General features: G+C 37.7%; 1 protein-coding gene and 1 long non-coding RNA gene across 7 annotated transcripts in view; both read right to left on the bottom strand.

Annotated features, from left to right (window-relative positions):
• DMXL1 (Dmx like 1) overlaps positions 1-18,651 on the bottom strand; it is a 79,494-nt gene extending 60,843 nt beyond the window's left edge. For all 6 annotated transcript variants that reach the window (XM_071802602.1, XM_071802605.1, XM_071802606.1 and 3 more), the window contains exons 1-5: positions 18,446-18,651; positions 8,855-8,980; positions 3,874-3,951; positions 1,803-1,881; positions 1,098-1,230 (exon numbers count right to left, since the gene is read on the bottom strand). In XM_071802602.1, the coding sequence (XP_071658703.1) occupies positions 1,098-1,230; positions 1,803-1,881; positions 3,874-3,951; positions 8,855-8,980; positions 18,446-18,532 (503 nt within the window). In that variant the 5' untranslated portion in view covers positions 18,533-18,651. The remainder of the gene's footprint in view (positions 1-1,097; positions 1,231-1,802; positions 1,882-3,873; positions 3,952-8,854; positions 8,981-18,445) is intronic.
• LOC139826534 (uncharacterized) lies at positions 13,666-18,431 on the bottom strand. The gene is made up of 2 exons (XR_011736653.1): positions 16,660-18,431; positions 13,666-15,741 (listed from the first exon to the last, which is right to left on the bottom strand). It is a non-coding gene; the product is annotated as an uncharacterized lncRNA (long non-coding RNA).
• Positions 18,652-19,022: the final 371 nt, after the last annotated feature.

Raw genomic sequence — 19,022 nt, 5'->3', positions numbered from 1 at the left:
GAACATATTATTGAAGGGAGAGGGGAAAAGCAGTATGATCTTGACTACTGATACCACAACTCCAGACTCTGAAACCATGCCCATGGCATTCTATCTACAGGCTAGCTCCACCTCTCAGTAGGCTGAGAGGGTCTTGCAGGTGTCTCAATAAATGGAGTAAGTCTTCAACTTCTTTTATTTATAAGTCCATCATATTCAAAGGAAACATTTTCAGTTGTCCTTTGGATGATGTGGGATTTCAAAGACATCATTGATAAAAGTTAGAGAGTACACAGAAAAAGGAACAACGGAAGAATTAGAAAAGCATTTTTTTTCAGGTATATCCAGTGAACTACCCAACTAATATTTAACACCTCATAAAGAATAATGTCAGGTGTGTTCCTCCAGCCAGACACTTCTTCAAAGAGACTGCCACATGGTATGCTGGACCCAAGTGAACAGTGCACCGGATGCATTAGTAAAATCTTCTTGTAGCAGGACAGACGGTGATTTAAATTGTCTTATAAACCCAAATACTAAACTGAAACTCTTCTGAATGTACCAATACACAGACACAAAGATTAAAATGATTAATCAGCATGAATACAATAAGATAATTCAGAGAAGCAGTAAACCAGAATGCACCCATCTTTGCATGACTGTTCCAAATACACAGAATAAGCATGGAAAAAGGTATGAGAGGGGGGCAATGTGCAAGAAGGAAAGAGGCATAATACACTGGACAGAGAAGGAAGTTTATTTTAGCAGTGCTACAAGCACAATGCTTTTCAAATATGCAGCTTTCATCTTACTTCCTGCACAAGAAACAAAGGCTACTGGAACAGACTCTAGAGCAGGCTTCCCTCAGTATTTTACCAGTGTTCAGTATAACTGAAGAACTGCCTAAGAACATAAACTACCCCAAAACAAGTTACAATTGATCTTATACAAAAAGAAATGTCACATATTCAAGGGGAATATTATTCAAATTTATTATCAATAATGTTTATCAAATAACAGTACAGAATAAGCTGGCATTGAAATACACTAAGTATATAATCTGAAAAGTAAGAATCAGCAAGGAAAAGGAATTACTTGTCTTTAAATTAGTTTCTTACTTGCACTGCCAGATACACCTCCACTCTCCAAGTCCAACATTTGTTCTTTCAGTACTATCACTGTCAGAAGGGTTTTCCAAAGGAACATTGGACCAAAGCTGAAGACAACTGGAACCAGTCAAAAGACGAGTGCCTAAAACAAATATTTTTAACAATATAACTACAGAACTACTAGCAAAATATGGACTTCTATAAACACAGAGAAAGAAAACAGTTTGCGAGGCCAAAACTGCAGAACAAAGTTAGCCAGATATCATCTTAACACCTTTACTACAGCAAAGTTACCATAATAGCAGTGTGCCTTTTATGCATTCCCCTTTATGGATATAGACTGGGCCAATCTTGCAAGAAGATATCTCAGGGATTGTAAGACAGTTTGATTTGAGTATCTACAGTCCAAATAGTGAAAATTAATCAAAGTAGTTATTATCTAAAATAAACACCTAGAGCTACTGTAGGCATTCCTTTTTCACAACAAATACCTACCATTTAAGTCATGTTTTTAAACATCAGATACTACTGAGATTAGGATAATCACGTAAGACCGTACAGATGCACCTAATACTTTGGTTCTGCTATAACAAGTGACAAAAGTAGATTTCACTCCCCTTGGCTGTTCCCTACTCTTGCCCCCAAAGAATGGCAAAATTCAAATAAAAAATTAGTTGCAGTACCAAATAGTAAGTTATTTTATTCTCATCTTACCTGTGGGATCCCATGTTAGATTATGTGCTATGTCTTCCAGTAAGATTTGAGCATTCTTTTGCCACTGATAATGTAATGTCTGAAATTTTAAGTATTCACAAACATTAGCATGAAAATGTTTCCTTCTCCTCCCTTCCCCTTTTATAACAGAAATAGTACACCTTCACTGCACTCTCCAGATTCTATGAATAATATTTTTAAAAATAAATGACTAATAAAAACAGATACATTCTGACTTTAAAACAAAATAGTTTTCCATTAATCTGATCATGCAAGCAGATGTTTCTAAATTTCTATCTTAAAAATATAGCTTGAAAAATATTCAGTACACAAAATCATCATTGGAATCTAAGATTTTTTTAAAGGGAAGTCTGATTTTATTTTTGAAAAAATATGTATGAGAAAAGAAACACACTATATGCATCTAGTATTTTATATCAGTAGCTTTGTCGAATTAGAGGATTTCAATAAGGTCAAGATAACACCCATGATACTTCTGTCCTTTTTAAATGTACAACAGAACAGTCAACTATCTTTAGATTTTGTATCACCACTTCATTCACTGGAACAAGCGAGGATTAAATTCACAAAATATTTATCTGGTCTGTTTTCATAATAGGTTGCAAATCTTTGACACTTTAAGTTATAAAAGAAACTGAAATTATTACAGGAAATAGAGAGTCAACACTATTTTCTTAATTCACAGAGACACAAACATTTTTAAAGCATCATCCCCAACTCTCAAAAATATATCAAATCAATATATGTGAAAGTTAAAATGTAACAACTAAATCGTTCAGTAGTTTGGTAGAAAACAGTAAAGTACTTGCAGACAAGGATCTAAATGAAATATTTCTGAAGCTGCACATTCTAGTAAATGGAAGACAGAGACGATCCTACAAAACTTAATTGTGCTGGAAATAATTGACTAGAGGTTAACTGTAAGAATGAATGAACTGTTTCTTCAATTATAAATATATGAAAGCCAATCATGGGTGGAGAATGCTTCCTCTATTGCTTACAGTTACTACACTGAATTCAAAGTCTCAAGGTAAGCATAGTGATTAGCAGTATAGAAAAACATTCAGGATGAATTCAATGGCTCCAACGATAAAAAAACAGTACTTCTAACAAGTTCATATGAGCATAAGAAGTCACATTTTACCATAATTTTTTTCCACTGCCTTCCACTGGTATAAAATATTTTAGATAGATAGATACACACACATATATACACACACACAATATAGCAGCTATTTAATGAATGACCAGGTGCCAAATGACTGAGTTGGTTAGTGTAAAGGAGTTCACTATATGGCCATCTAAATTAATTAATACAAATGGAGAGACCAGAGCTCTCAAGAGGGAGACAGAAGCTTCCTGAGCAATCGCCAAAGCTCTCAAACGGACTGCAGCTAGACTCTAATTATAAGAGTAATCCGCTCCATTTAAGAAGCATAGTTGAATAACTTGCTCTATATCTTATTACTAGACAGATATTAAGATTCTGGCCACCAATTCACTAAACCACTGCCACTGAAACTAAGCCATGATATCAAAAGAGCAGATACTGTTCTTATTCACCATTATAATACTGAGATATAAGCATTCGGTCAAATTTGACTAAGAAAGCCATCACTTTCTGAAACTACAGATTTGACCAAGAGCATGCAATTTCATAAACCAAAGTTAAAAAAAGCATTGTAAACCACATCAGAATGTAATGGCTACACAGGATGGTTCAAAAAGGAATTCCTTTTTTTCACGGTTCTACCCTTTGGAAAAATGGGGCATGCACATCTTTTATGGTTCTGGAATGTTTCAGTTATGAATCGCAGGGTTAGATAAATCAGTAATACGAAGTACGACAGCAAAACCTATTACTTTTAGAACTATTTCAAGTAACATGTCTTTGTCTTCCATCTACCACTTTCACTTCCAAAGGATCATCTTATACCTCAATTTTATTGCAGCATTAAAGTTGAAGATTTCTTTGTCATATTTCAAAGTAAACGAGAAAAACAAGTCAGGTTTTATAACTGAGTAAATTAAGGAGTGACAAATTACTTACATTATGATGACTGCTGTTGTGCTTCAAGAGGCTAACTGGCTCAAAGATACAAATCACATTTCCATAAGAAGCTGCAATCTAAAACAATTTATATGTACATAAGCATACACAGAAGAAACAAGCTGTAGAACAAACAAGAATAAAATATAAATTGTTGCTTCTACAATTAACCCTCCTTGTACATGAATTTGAAGCTCACATCCATATTCCCTTTGATAACAGAAAATACAGTATCTAGCAAAAATCATGAAGCAACTGCTGACAACATTAAAAGCACAATTCTTTATTTACACATTAGTCCTGAAGATCTATTGAGAGTACAGGTGGACAGGAGCATATTTAAAAAAAAAAAAAAAAGGTCAGACCTATTATCAATATTCCTTCCACATCAAATTAAGTAAACACTCAAAGAAGTCTGCCGAGTTCACATTCTCAGAAATGGAACCAACATCAGTTCAGGGTACTTTTGTGGACTTTTTAGCCTGAGGACACGCTACACTACAAACAGTTAATTCAGACAACTCAAGCTATGCAAGTTAAACACCCAGTGCAGAGAACCGAAAAACAGAAGAGCTACTAAATGCTAACACAAAATACTTCAAAAAACTGTCTGCTTTAATCAGCATTTGAAAGACTTATTTCATCGGTGATATCAGCCACCCCAACCTTGCATTAAGACAAAATCAGAATAATTTTATCTCAAGATATCTATATAAAAAGAAGCTTAAAAAACTTGCTAAGAGCCAAAACAAGCCAAATCTATGTTAAAGACCTCAGGTGGACAGCCTGAGAGAGCCATCACAAAGCAATGTTATGTAAAACTTCTCTGAAACACAGATTTAGAGAATGAAGGAGTTTGCATAGGTCATGCATAATGGACATCCTGCATTCTGTGAAATTCTGGCAGAGAAAGTATTCACAATTTTCCTTGAACAACATTAAAGAGAAAGTTATTTTATAAAATACATTTTGATTTTAGTATCAGCCACAGCAACTGTAGGAAAAAAAAAAAAAAAATCACTGAACTGTCATACCTAAGCTGTTAATATTATTGTCAGATTCATTAATTACAGATGTACACGACCTGTACAAATGTACAGAGCTACAAATGTACAGATCTGTAAAGATTTTAAAAATCCATAGATCTGTAGCTTCAGTAGAAACAAACTGTATTTAAAAGAACAGATAAATAAACTTCTATCACACTGAAAACCTAAACATGAGCCTGACCCAAAAATGACAAGAATAATTTTGTCAGTTGCAAAATGCCTGAAGAAACCTCTTTCTTACATCTCAGATCAAAAATTGCCATAAGTCTCTTTAACTACCTCACAATTCCATTCCACACCGCAACAGCGAGTTTATAAAAAACTCATATTGAGTAGATTTTCCTTCTTCCTTTTCTCCAAGTGTGGAGAGTTCCTCAATTTTTATTGGTTAGTAAGATAAACTAACATTAGCATGCTGTCCTGGTTTTGTTAAAAACAAGACCAGACCTCTTTTAGTGATTTTTTCTTTCAGCTAAGTTCTTCTAGGTGGTTGTACTTTCCTGAGTTTTAGCCTGCATATTTTTCCTCAGATGCTGTACTTGGTGCTGATAAGAAGACCAATGGAATGCTGAAGAAGCTCATATTTAGATTTATTACTATGGTAGCCAAGAAAGACTGATAAGTTTTCCCACGTTCCATCTTGAGGGTGGCATGTTTGAGGACGTGTGGATGGGACAGGTGACTAAAAACTGACCAATTAAGTATTCCATCCCATAATCGTCATACCCCCTGTATAAGAGGGTGACCATGAGGGTCAAGTTCTCTTTGACCATAGCCGGCATCTAGAGAGGACCCTGTCTGTCTGCCTGTGATCTACTGGTGAACAAAAAAACTGAACACTCTGCAGCCCAGAAAAACAACTGTACCCTGGACTGCATAAAAAGAAGGATGACCAGCAGGTTAGAGAAGTGATTCCCTTGCTCCAGTGAGGCTCCCTGACCTGGAGAACTGTGTTCAGCTCTCATGTCCATAGCACAAGAAACACATGGACCTGTGGAACTGGTTCCAGAGGACACCACAAAAATGATCAGAGGGCTGGAACACCTCTCCTGTGAGGGCAGGCTGAGAGAGTTGGGATTGTTCAGCCTGGAGAAAAGAAAGCTCCAGGGACACTTAAAGGGGGCTTATAAGAAAGAAGGAGACTTTTTACTAGGGCCTGTAACGACAGCACAAGGTGTAACAGTTTTAAACTAAAAGACAGTAGATTTAGATTAGATGTAATGAAAACATATTTTACAACGAGGATGGTGAGATACTGGAAAAGATTTCCCAGGCACGTTGTGGATGCCTCATTGCTGGAAATACTCAAAGTCAGGCTGGACTGGGCTTTGTGCAATGCAATCTAGTGACAAATGACCCTGCCCACAATAGGGGGCAGGGCTGGACTAGACTATCTTTGAAGGTCCCTTCCACCCCAAGCCATTTTATGACTCCATAATTCTTGCACCATCATACAAGAAAAAAGCATCAGTCCTTGGGGCAACAACTTTGTCCACCCTCACCACTTTGTCCAAAGTAGGAATTTAACTGACAGCATCAGGTTCTCATTTTATGAAGCTTTAGTATAATCCAAATAGTTTATTGATACATTTTTCCCTACCATGCCTGCATATTGCAAAGAAGCCCCTAAATTTAGTGTTCACTAAAGGAAGTAGAAAGAGGCTTGTAGCTTACATTGTGTGGGAGAAGATCAAGAACAGTACCCACCTACAAATAAATCGTTGACTACCAGGTTAACTACAACCAGAGGCAATACACTGGATTCAGTGGCCTAAGATTAAATTGTCCTATTTGTGAAACTAGACCTTGTAAATCTATGGTAGACTTTTTAAAAAGTTCATATACATACAAACACATGTAAAAATAAACATATACATACATGCTTTCTTGGGATGATTAAAAATTCTTATCCATTTTTTCCTCTCATCTCATTCTTGGACATAGAGAATTAAGTTTACCTCCAAAACTCTTCCAAAACTGGGAAGAGAAAAGATGGTGCCATGTTCCCTCTGCCTTTCAAAGCCAAGAGTGAGGTGGGTCATATATGAACTTCTAAACCATTGCTACTTTGAAGCAGCTTCACAAGGCACTAATTTCCCAACAAACTAGAACTAGAATTAGATTTAGGATGCAAGAATGAAGAAAAATTTCAATTCATTACTTTCATAACTAGAAAATAACTCATTTACAAGCCAATTCTGTCATCCAAATGGATAATGATGGACATCTTTCAAAGCGAGTGCAGGCCAGTTATTATGGAGAAAATGTTTCACAGCAGGTATCCGTAAAGTAAAATATTAAAAAGCTACCTAATTTGTAATCTACAAATTATAACAGGATGCTTTGTAGAAAGGTTCAAAATTGCAACCTAAATAACCTCCATTATTTGCACTCTGCTTGTTCCTATAGATTTTAAACAGCAGAGAATCTGCAGGTAAACTGAAGAGAAATCTATACGTCAATACTGATGAAGAAGCTGTAAGAAGAAATTCCATCCCTGCAACAGTGAAATGGAAATGTATTGATCAGTCTGGTCAATAAGTAGATTCCTAGTCATTCACTGCTTGCAACACTCTGCAAACAGATCTAGTATAATTGCTAATAGCAAACAATATCAACTTGCAGAATCAAAATGACCAGACAGGTCTACTCAAGAAATGAAAACACTCAAAAGCTTAGTAAGCTTGATTGTTTGATATATTCATATGTGTTGATTCACAATTTAAGGAGAGTTTGTCATTTAAATGGAAACAGAACTGCTATTGTGCAGTCAAGATTACCTTGCAAATTTGCAGAAAAAAAATTGTAAGATTAACTGTGATACATAATCTGCAAGTATATTTCACCATCTGTTAGTATGTGGCCAGTGAACTCAAAAACAAGTTAATAGCAGCTAATGAAGAAACATACACAGTCTTTATGGCTATGAGGTACCAGACACACAGAGGTAAACATTTGCTCATTTTCATCTACATTCCTTCAATATCACTGCAAGAGTTCACGACTCAAACATTAAAGAACACAAACATAAGAGCGGCTGGGGATCATCATCATCATGGACTTCCCTTGTAAACATGAACTGGTTTCCATGCAGAGATCCTGTCTCAAGATGAACACCAAAATCTAACAAAAGCTCTCATCAAGTCATAAGGCTAGTAGTGATTGTGCAGAAGGCTGAGTTATCTCCTCACTAGGACAGGCTCACAGAAGGCAACAAAGTAAAAAAAAAAAAAAAATTATCTTATATGAGCCAACGTGTGCCAAGACAAAATTCCTACTGAATTGGTGAATAGCTTAATCACACTTTGATATTCCAATGGGTGGTTACCTGGTTATTTCTTTTTTACTGTGACAGAACAATTAAGAAAGACCTCTGTAAAAACAGACTTGAAACCTAATAGTCTCTAAAATACAATTCTCATCCAGTTTACCTACATCAGAAACAGAAAGGTTGAGAATTCAAGACAAAACCCCGACCAGGGGTAATTTTAAGCCTTTATGAATTGCTTGAAAGGAGTGACATTTTTCTTGATGTCCTAAAAGTGTTTTTTGTGGAAGCATTTGTCTGCTGCCAGCCACTAATGTGTCAAAGTTCTTCAATGACATGCCCAGTAGTGTGAAGCCATAGTGAATAAATTACCTTTGCTTCCACCTTACTTGTCTAGATTTTAGACAAATTCTTGCTATCTCCTCTATGCAGCCCTGTGTGTATTAACATTTTCCTGTGCAGCCCAATTTATCTTCTACAATCTCACATCTATAGTTACTATTTCACATTCACTGTGCTGCTTACCTCAAACTAAGACATGAAGCAATTAGCCATTTTACAATTCACTTTTGTGTATTTGCCTTAACTTGCAAGTATCCACACACTTGAAAATATGCTTAACATGACACTGCTAGAACATTATTAGAAACAATGCTCTACATACCTTTCCTTGTTGCATTGAACAGTCCACACATCCTACTTGAATATTTCCATGTTTTGCTCCAGGGATTATCTGTAATCTCTCAAAGTCAGTCCCGAGTACCACAATATCACATCCTGATGCATATGCCTAAAAAAGAAATAAGAATTAAGTAAAGCTTTAGCTACTTACAGTGTATCAGTGAAGTATAGAACAGTATAGTCCACGTACCCTGTCCACGTAGAACACTAAAGACAGAAGTACGTATGTATTTGAAGAGATCATATAGCTGTCTACAATTTAAAATCAAGCAACAGAAGTGGCAAATTACTCCGTCTCCACGCTTAGTTCAACACAACACTTGTGTAACAAGCATATAGTGGTTCAGAAGAGGCAAAAATGATGGAGTTACAAAACATGTAAAAGAAAATACATGAAAAAACAAGTTCATGGAAAGTAGGAAGAAGTAACGTATTTCTTAGACTGTACATAGAGACATCTAAAAATAAATTTTTGAAAAGGGGGAACAGAACTGAGGAGCTAAATATCATACAAAGCATTTAGTAAGGAACTTGGTAAACGAGACTTTCAAAAGGGTAACAGAATTAAGCTTAGTTATAGAAAAGCAAAACTCTGCTTTCAGACTTGAGTGTCCTGCTACTTGCAATCCATGGATTAATTTTACATTGTCTTACATTCATATTGTCACTAAGCAACTTCATATGTTTAACACATTCACAGATCCAGCTGATTGAGTAGTGCAACGGCTGAGTCAAAATTCTTCCTCTTTTCATACAAGTTTTGCTAGAAACTGAGCACAGATTAAAACTGAGAGAAAGATTAACACTGGAGAAACTTGTGGAAACAATCATGAGCAGAATCATCCAATAAGCATAAGAATATAGCATTCAAGGCTGAAAGTCCTAGAACAAGGAATGCACACTCATTAAGTTTAGAGCCAGGAAGCCAGCAACAAAGTAAAGAGCACAAACAATAGCATTCTGTTAGAGAGCCAAAGAAAGACAGAAGGGCCAAACATGCCATTTTAGTTGGTCAAACGACTCAAGAGCAGATGACAGATGGAAGATTTCTGTATGATGACATAAACGACTGTGTCTTACAACCAACTCTACTAATTTCTAGCATATTCACTAAAAACACTTTCAACTTTAAAAAAAAAAGCAGAAAAAAAACAAACGCTAGATTTACAACTGTGAAATCTTGTCATGTCTTCAGATATTTCACATGAAAGAGTATTTTTACCAAGACTGACCTAGACTATCATATCATTACATATATTGAAACAAACAACAACAACAAGATATTTCAGTCCAAAGACAATTTTCCCCGCAAAGGGTTCAGTGATATATCAGAAAACAATCTTGCCCAGAAGACTCTGATCACTATTTTCAGTCAATATTCAGTTATTACTTTCCAACCAGCAGACCAGTAGCCATGCTTAAAATAACCTGATATTGAAAATGCTGCCTACAGTGCTTCTGCAGACTAAATATAACCACATATTTCTTTATGATCATTTATTATTGGTCAGGGTTTTGAGCCTCTTCCTGTCCTGTCCCCTCTTCATCTTGAAGAAGAGGCTCAAGCAGTAGAATTCCTCCTGCTGAAGGGAAGCACTTATGACAAATTGACATATTAAACTGCAAGCTCCAAAGTAGTTTAATTTAAAGCTCATTCCAAAAGAGGAGATTGAGTACTACTTTATGTTCAAATGTTAGAGTGATTTTCATATCACAATGACATGAACATTGGACTTATTCCTCACAGAAGATTTTTTCTTTGGTTAAAAAACATCTCACCTGGTGACTCACTGATCAAGTCCATAGTCCCCCAGACAAAAGTTATGCAGGAGTATCATACATACAACTTTTCTCAAAGCCATTTTGTTGAATTAGTGTTTTTTTCCTTAAAATTGCTTCCATACAAAAGTGTTTCACTTTAAAGAGATAACACGGCTTTACTAGAAAAGTTTTTAAAAGACTGAAGTGCCAAAGACTGTATGAAGCTCACCTGCTCTTATGTATGCCTCTCTAGACCTCATCAGTATTTTATAGATTTACTAGATTTCTCCCATTTGGTTCTCTCCATTTCTAGTTTCACATACAAGTCTGAGATCACAATACTACAATATTTCCACCATGGTGAGCAAGAACTAGCATATATTGGAACTCATACCATTAGCAGTGATCCCGAAGATCTCATTTTAATGGGATCAAGAACTTGACCGGTTTTAACATACACAAAAAGTCATGAATACACTTGGCATTTTGCACTGGAAGAACTCTAAAGTAACTTTCAAACAACGTACTGGAGTCTTTAGGAACTGTTATATTCATCAAGGTATCAGTAACAAGGACTTAAAATTGTATCTAAAGTCAGGCTATCTCCTGCTAACCCGGGCTTGCGCAGCAGCTCAAAGAGGTATGCAAACATCCTAGACTTGCCATTTCATGATAATGTCCCCTTTATGAACATAAACTCTCCCCTTTTTACTGTTTAAACACAGCTCTTCTTTTGTTTGTAATACTCATTTTTTTAGGAACTGTTATATTCATCAAGGTATCAGTAACAAGGACTTAAAATTGTATCTAAAGTCAGGCTATCTCCTGCTAACCCGGGCTTGTGCAGCAGCTCAAAGAGGTATGCAAACATCCTAGACTTGCCATTTCATGATAATGTCCCCTTTATGAACATAAGCTCTCCCCTTTTTTACTGTTTAAACACAGCTCTTCTTTTGTTTGTAATACTCATTTTTTTGCCCAACTTCGTATGTCGTGTGTTTTAAAAAAAAAAGTTTCTCAAATTGAGGATGAATTTTCTGATGAGAAGCTGGGGAACATTTTCTCATTCTGGTGGTTCTCAGTCATAACAATTAACTAAAAGTGCACTTGTAAGAATACAGACCAGGAGAACACGAGAGGAGTGCTCTTTTAAAATTTTATTCTTGGAAGAAAAAGATAATTCCATCCTTACATTCTGATAATTCTCTACATCACCTGAAAAGAACTGACATTTGGGAAAAAAAGAATCACTTCTGACATCAGGCTATTCAGACGGATTAGGTCATCCTCGGTCATGCTGACTTCCTCATCTCCAATAAACTGCAGAACCCCTGACTAGCTCTTAAGCCTGTATAGCTGATCTGGCCCCAAAGAGGTAGAAGGGAAAAAAAAGTATTTCAAAGAGCTTCCAAATATAACTACAGTCAAGCAGAAGGATAATGACTTGGAGGCTATTTTTGACATGTAGTCAATGTTTGCCTGCAGGAGAACCACAATTTCAAAGACAAAAGGCAAGGGATGCAGAGGAGAAGGGAGCTATATATTTCAAAGAAAAATAGTGTCTGCACAGAAGGTAACTAAGCTGCCTGGCAAAGGAAACTGCAAGAGCCTCCCTTTTCTACTGATGCCTGCCATGCCAGTCCCATTATACTTCACACTGACCAGACACTTTGGGAGTGTTCCCTTCCTACTAAGATGTCCTTCCTCTGGTTCTTTGTAGTCCCCACTGTAAATCATCCATTAGATTGTCTCTGTGCAGAGAAGTCACATCGTCATACACACTCACTGGAATCCAGACTCTAGTTCTGAATGCAGTTTCTAAGCAGTAGTGTCCTACAGAAAGTTCTCTAAAATAAGCACAAAAATAACTGCTAAGCTAATTTCACATATACTTTTTTTTCACCTTCGAAAACCACATGAGGTATATTATCACAGTATAATGAGAAGTCAGTAATCAGGAGTGATACTTTCTAACAATCTCACAGATACAACACAAATGACTTCTGCCTACCAGTCAACTTTATCTACTGTTTACTGCAAGACTTGTCCACAATAAGTCATGTCATTCATTTTCACTTTGTCAGAAGCTACTGAGATTGTGTTTGTATAAGCTATGGAAGCTAAGAAAAAGAGATAATGCAAGTGTTCTACTACATGTAGGGCAAGAAGCAATTTCAGAGTATAAGCATTTCTCATATGTGCACTCTTGTCTACATTACTTGTGCCTCCCCATTCTATACCCACCCTAAAGGGACAAAATTCTGCCATACAGCTCAACTTGCAAAGAATTTCTACATATATCTTAATTTAAAAATAAATAAGTAAATAGGCCTTTTAAAGCAAGGAGAGCCTCTAAGTCTGATTTCGGCAAGCCATAAATGCCTTTCACCTTAAGAATGTCCTAGAATATTTACAAGAAGTTTGTCTTTGTACAATGGGATAAGCAGATAATGTTGATATTACCATGTTCTTGGGATGTTTATTAAACAATGTTTTGTTCTTCTGTTACATAAAAAACCAAGATAGAACTAGTTCAAGCTGCATGAACACGGATTTCACTAGCTGTTGACACAGCAAAACAAAGTTGAAATTAGGAAGTGAAAGCTGTTTCAGGCCTGTGAAAATAAATGTGATTTTGCATGCAGTACTGCCTTTCCTCATAATCTCTACCCCTTATTTTAATTGGATGTCAGCTCTTATCTCTAAAATCATATTTCTTTGGAGAAGATTAACCAGTATTTTGACAATATCAGTGCTTCAAAAGTATTTTAGTTTTAAAAGAAAACAGTACAGACAATTACATGAACTATTCTAATTTATTTCTAAAGTGAAAGTTTCATACACACAATTCTTGCAAATAAGACACTACTCTCAATAGAAGTAAATGAGCAATGGTCTTGACCTCTTATGTAGCTCAGCACCTCTAAAGCAAATATTTCCCTTATACTTGACCCTGTTCATATATTTCTTCTCTGTATTGACATACAAAGTTTTTGCTGTAGTTTCTACTACAGCTACATAAGGATTGACACATTATCTTCCACAAACTTTATTTAAACTACATCTCTTACATGAAGGGCATGAGTACACCTATCATAAATTGCCAGCTATTATCCACAGGTGAATGCAGTAGTATGTGTGTGCATGCATATGTATTTATAGAGTAATATATATAGAAAAACATGCAAATACATATGGGATGAACATACAGACTAGAAAGATAATGCATAACTCTATGCTGGGCCCCAGGTCATAGAGAACCACCTAGCCAGAGCACACTGAAGGACCACATTTAACATTTCTTATTTGGAAACATTCCCTCCCTGCTATAGCTAAGCTTACCACTCGAACCACTTACATTACCTTTTGCTTCTTTCATTTTGTAACAGTTACTGTATCAGAGATAATTCTCAAGCCACATCAAGACCATTTTAATCACTGATGGGTCTCAAGGGTCATACTTCATTTCTTTTCCAAGGGACGTAAGTCCTAAAGGTCAATATGCAAGAGCTCACAAACTGAGCAACTAAAAATCTTTTATGGGAAGTCTATAATAGTTGAATAATATTTCTATCACATTTGAAAGTGGAAGTTTACAACAAGTATTTCTACAACCTTTGCAACTGTTATGCTTTAAGGAAGGTTCATTTCCCAGTTGAGGAAAAAAAAAAGTATTCCAAGGAAAACCACTGTATATTAGGAATATAAACCTATTACCAAAAAAATACAAAAAAATAGTCTTTATTAATTACATCAGGTACCCATTTCTTCTGCTGGATTGGACACATAAACATAATATATTCTCAGTCTGCAAGGGCCAAATACTGCTCATATGCACCATAAGCAGGTACAGGTGGGAGAGGAATATTTCCTTCTTTCGTCTCTATTTTTCCCCTTCCTCACTGGTTTCTTTTCCAAGAAAAATCTAGGAAAAAAGGTCACTCTTATGAAAAGATAAAAATTAAAGGCAAATAAATCTATCAGGCAGGTGATACTGCAATAATGTCTATATTTTTGTCCACTGCACAGAATGGTCAAAATCAAAAATCAGAGCCACCATGAACCACAAGGTACCTCACTGATTCACTCTCTTAAAAAAAAAAATCACACATGTGGAGATATAAATTTGCACTAGTTTTCTAGCATGGTCTCTTGCCATCTCCATTACTGTATCAAAACTTACACTAGTCTAAGTATTACAGTTAAATATCTTAGTTTTAAAACACTATTTCTTAAATTTAATTGTTCTTCTAAATGAAAAAGATACTCTTTGATCATACTTCGGGGAAAAAAAAAAAACTAAACCGTTTCTAATCTATCAGAAGTGCTTGAACTAACATACTTCTTTAAGTGGCAAATTGATCGGCAATGCACTCAGAACCAAGTTTCACTGAAACCGCAGTTTTCATTGCAGTGTAAAGAGGTTTTATCCTGTTTTGTTTTGTATTTTAGATTAATTCAGTTAAAAAACCAACTCATTTCCTAGGTTCAGAATAGTTTAACTGGAACATGGGAGGTGAAGAAAAAAAGTACAAAAATATTTCCTTCCTTTTTCTAAATTACAGTCAAGAAGCAGGTGTAAATGCAGTAGCATCTTCAGCAACTCTTACAACCAGTCCATTAATTTTCTTGACTATAGATACACATGGAGTTCTAAATACAAAGAAAACGTAAAGTATTTTCTACACAGATAAGCAACAACTTTATTAAGCCACAGAATCTACTTTTTAAAAAAAATTTACAGGTCTGGAAATCTTTATACCACAACCCAATATCTTTGGAAAAATACAGAGTCGGCTTGACCAACCTATCCAAACTCCACATTTTCCAAGAGCTTTTCAACTTAGCATTTGAAGTTCACAGTTTTATCAATCATACAAAGCAAGTCCTAAGTCCAAGATAAGTTTAATCACACATAGAAAGAAAATCTGTCCAGAAAAATATTCTGGTTGCACTGAAATAAACCATTCAATTCATCATTCTTTCCCAAATTTCCATCCCTAAAAACAACTGTTGTTCTGTGACTTCTATTACCAGTCTTGGGACTTGTGCTTGTAAACTTGTTATTGCTCACAGTGTTTCGTTTTGACTCTCTCTCTTCCTCTGATACTTGAAAAGTAACAAAAAGAAGAAAATATTACAGAAGCAGATGCACAGCACAAGGCCAATTAATCTCAAAAGTAGTATCAGTTTTGGTCATCAAATAACTTAAATATAACTTCAGTAACAACTAGTACATGAGTATCCTATGTGATAAACTCCATGAACTTATTAAACAAACAGTTTTTCACTCAAATATTTCAGATCTGAAAACAACAAAATAAAGTCATTGTTTTCCATTGTGCACAGGTACACCAAAAGTAAAACAAATGGATTTCAGGAGAAGCATACAGAGAGTAAACAGTTAAATTTTGACTTCTGAGGGCCGAGTTCTCATTCATTTATTGTACCATTCATTATTACCACCCCCTCTCAACAGACTGAGCCTTTTTCTATATACAAATAAAAGGCGTGTCAAAAACACTTAATCAGTGTTCTCTCCAAGGAGATACATGCTCCACTTGCATCCTAAAAAAAGAATACCAGCACAACAAACCTGCACATCATTAGGACAAGTATCTGAAATACCATCTTTCAAAAAGGTGCATGCAGTGGGGGTAGCCACTTTTTACTAGTTTCTCTTTCAATTTTTCAGAGTTTAGGAAAAGAATCCCTTATTCTCATCTTAAAACTGTAATATTCTAAAACTTTTCACCCTAAATATTCAGTACAATATGCTGAACCATACTGTATCAAAAAAACCAACAAAGTATTGTAGGTAAAGTTCTCTTGTCAGACAACGGTCACACACCCCACCTGTACAGTACATAACCCTGAAATATCAACTCCTTCAAGTTCTCAGCCACAAAAACTGGAAGCAAGGTAGTTTGCCAAGACATATCTTTTTCCATTTCTAACATATCACTTAACAGTATTTATACTTAGTAATGCTTATATCATTAGTTCAGATATAGGAAAACAACTAACCATTTTTCTTGTTTGATTTTCTTAAGGTTAAGTCCTCCATTTCTTTCCAAAAAGGCAGAAATTCACCTCAATATCGTCCATTTCTTAATCTTCCTAAGCAATCTTGTAAACTTAACATGGCATTATCAAATGAGTAACAGAAACAACAACAAACTTTAGTCAAGGATATTTCTGTTAGCAGGAAAAGAAAGTAATTAATAACCTTCTGGAGAAAAGGACAAAACAAAGGAAGATGAATGTGTCTATAGTAAACACTGTTACTGTATTTGTTTCAAAATAGTTCTTGTGAGAAAGAGACCATAGACATAGTTATTGAAAACTGCACTTCCCAATCATTCCTTTCTACCCAAAGAGAGATTTTTAATCCTCTTATCTACTGCGGAGTTCTAACACTTCTGATAAGCTAGGCCGTAACAGGTAGAGAGCACTTCAGTGACACCAGTAACTCAAACTATTTCCCTCAAAAAAAAAATTATATGAAAATGGGAAACTTAGGAGAACATAGTTCGAAAGCTCACTAGCATTTCACTGTAAAGCAAACTTCCTTGTCTCTTACCAAACAGTTCCCCACCACTGTTGGGTCTTTAAAATTTCTGGATACGTTAAATCAGAAAGTTTGGCAAAGCTGGAATTTGAAGTCCCAATGCTGCGATCTTCGAACATTAACTTATTTACAGGACTAATTCTTTTTGGAAGCATGCACATTGCCAGACAAGGCTGTAGATAAGCAGACTTTGAGAAGCCAGCCTAATTGGGGAAGCAGATCCAGACGATGACGCTACCCAACGTTTCCAGCACTGACAACGCATTGCTGCCACAGCGTAAAGCCTCAAGTATCCAGCTGAATTTAACTGTATACACCAGACGTAATCAAAAAATTTCAGTTTCTTAATTCTTGCATGCCTACCTATCATTCCTCTATCAAACTCAAAACCACACTATACTGTAATAACGGGCAACCAGATAATGCAAAGCTAAAAATACTCAGTCGTGGTGCACTGAGAAACTTTGCTATGTCTTCTTTTTATTCTTCCTTAGCTCAAAACAGAAGGCAGGAAGGTTATATTTCAGGGGGAAAGTGGAACGAAAAACACAACAGATGTCTGTTTACACAACTAGAGTGAAAGGCAGGAAAACGAACACTAATAAAAGGCTTTAGCATTTACTAAATACATCAAGTGTTTTCTCTCCTAAGTATAAGCATCGACAGGGAGTTCACAAATGGTTTTAAAATCTTAACACTAAGGCACAGTGTTTCAAGATCTTCTTCAGCTATGACCAGTAAGGATTTGAGTTGCATATTTGACTGAAAGCGAGTGCTGAAATTATCTTCTACAGAAAGTCGCGTGTACCGGCTGCCGTTTATGTAACCTTTTGTCAAAGCCACCATATTCCTGCGTTAGCTAACCCGGCTCGGAGCGGCAGCTGCGTTCCCGCCTCCGCCGGGCGCCGCGCTCGCCCTGCGCCCCTTCCAGTCCTGCCCGGCTGGAGAGGCCGCCCTTCCCGAGCGCCGCCCGCAGCTCCGTGCTAGGGACCGCCGCTGCTCCGGGCAAGTCTGGCACGCCGTCTCCCAGCGCGGGCAGGCTCCGAGCAAATGTGTCGCAGGCCCTTCGGTGAAGTCCTCCCCCGGCAGCGCCGCTACCGGCCGACGACGATACTGGGGGCAAACCGTGCCCCCGCTCCATGGGCCGTCTGCCGCGCCTGACGCAGCCGCTTTCAGCGCCGCGTTCCGTGGCGCTGGGACGCGGGCCCGGTGGAGGCGCCCGGGCCCCGGCCGAGCACTCACCGTGAAGGGTTGGTCGTGCAAGCTTCCCACGGAGAAGCAGTTGTCCCCGGGGTTCACGGCCCCCGTCAGCACCTGGTGCAGGTTCATGCCGAGAGAGCGCCACGGGCCCACCGGCCCCTGCCACTCGGCCGACCCTCGCTCCCCGGCGGCGGAGTAGGCAGCGACACATCCTCCGGGGCGGAGCCTCCCCGGGCGGGCGGGGCGCCAATCGCACCGCCCCCTGCCGCCCGCTCACTGCCCCGGCGCCAGATCTCGCGAGAGCGCGTTCCGGCCGTCCCAGCGGCACCGCCCCGCTCCTCTCGGCCAGCCCACCGTACAGCCGGCCCAGCCGCTGCGCATGCGCGCCGGACGCCACGGGAGAAACCGAGGGGCGAGGGGGCGGGTCCTCTCTGCGCATGTGCGGCCGGCCCGTGCCAGGGGGCGGAGCCTCTCGTTAGGGCGGGGCGGGCGGTGCTCTGCCCGGCTGGGGTCTGGAGGGCACTGGAGCAGCCGTGGGGTTTAACGTTGTAATTGAGATAGCTTTGGAAAATGCTGCTTCGGCCGAGTGGCAAGGGCATCAACGTGGCTGACGCAAGGA

This window comes from Patagioenas fasciata, chromosome Z, assembly GCF_037038585.1.
Source record: "Patagioenas fasciata isolate bPatFas1 chromosome Z, bPatFas1.hap1, whole genome shotgun sequence".
NCBI classification, from domain to species: Eukaryota; Metazoa; Chordata; class Aves; order Columbiformes; family Columbidae; genus Patagioenas; species Patagioenas fasciata.
This window is presented reverse-complemented; position numbering and strand designations above follow the sequence as displayed.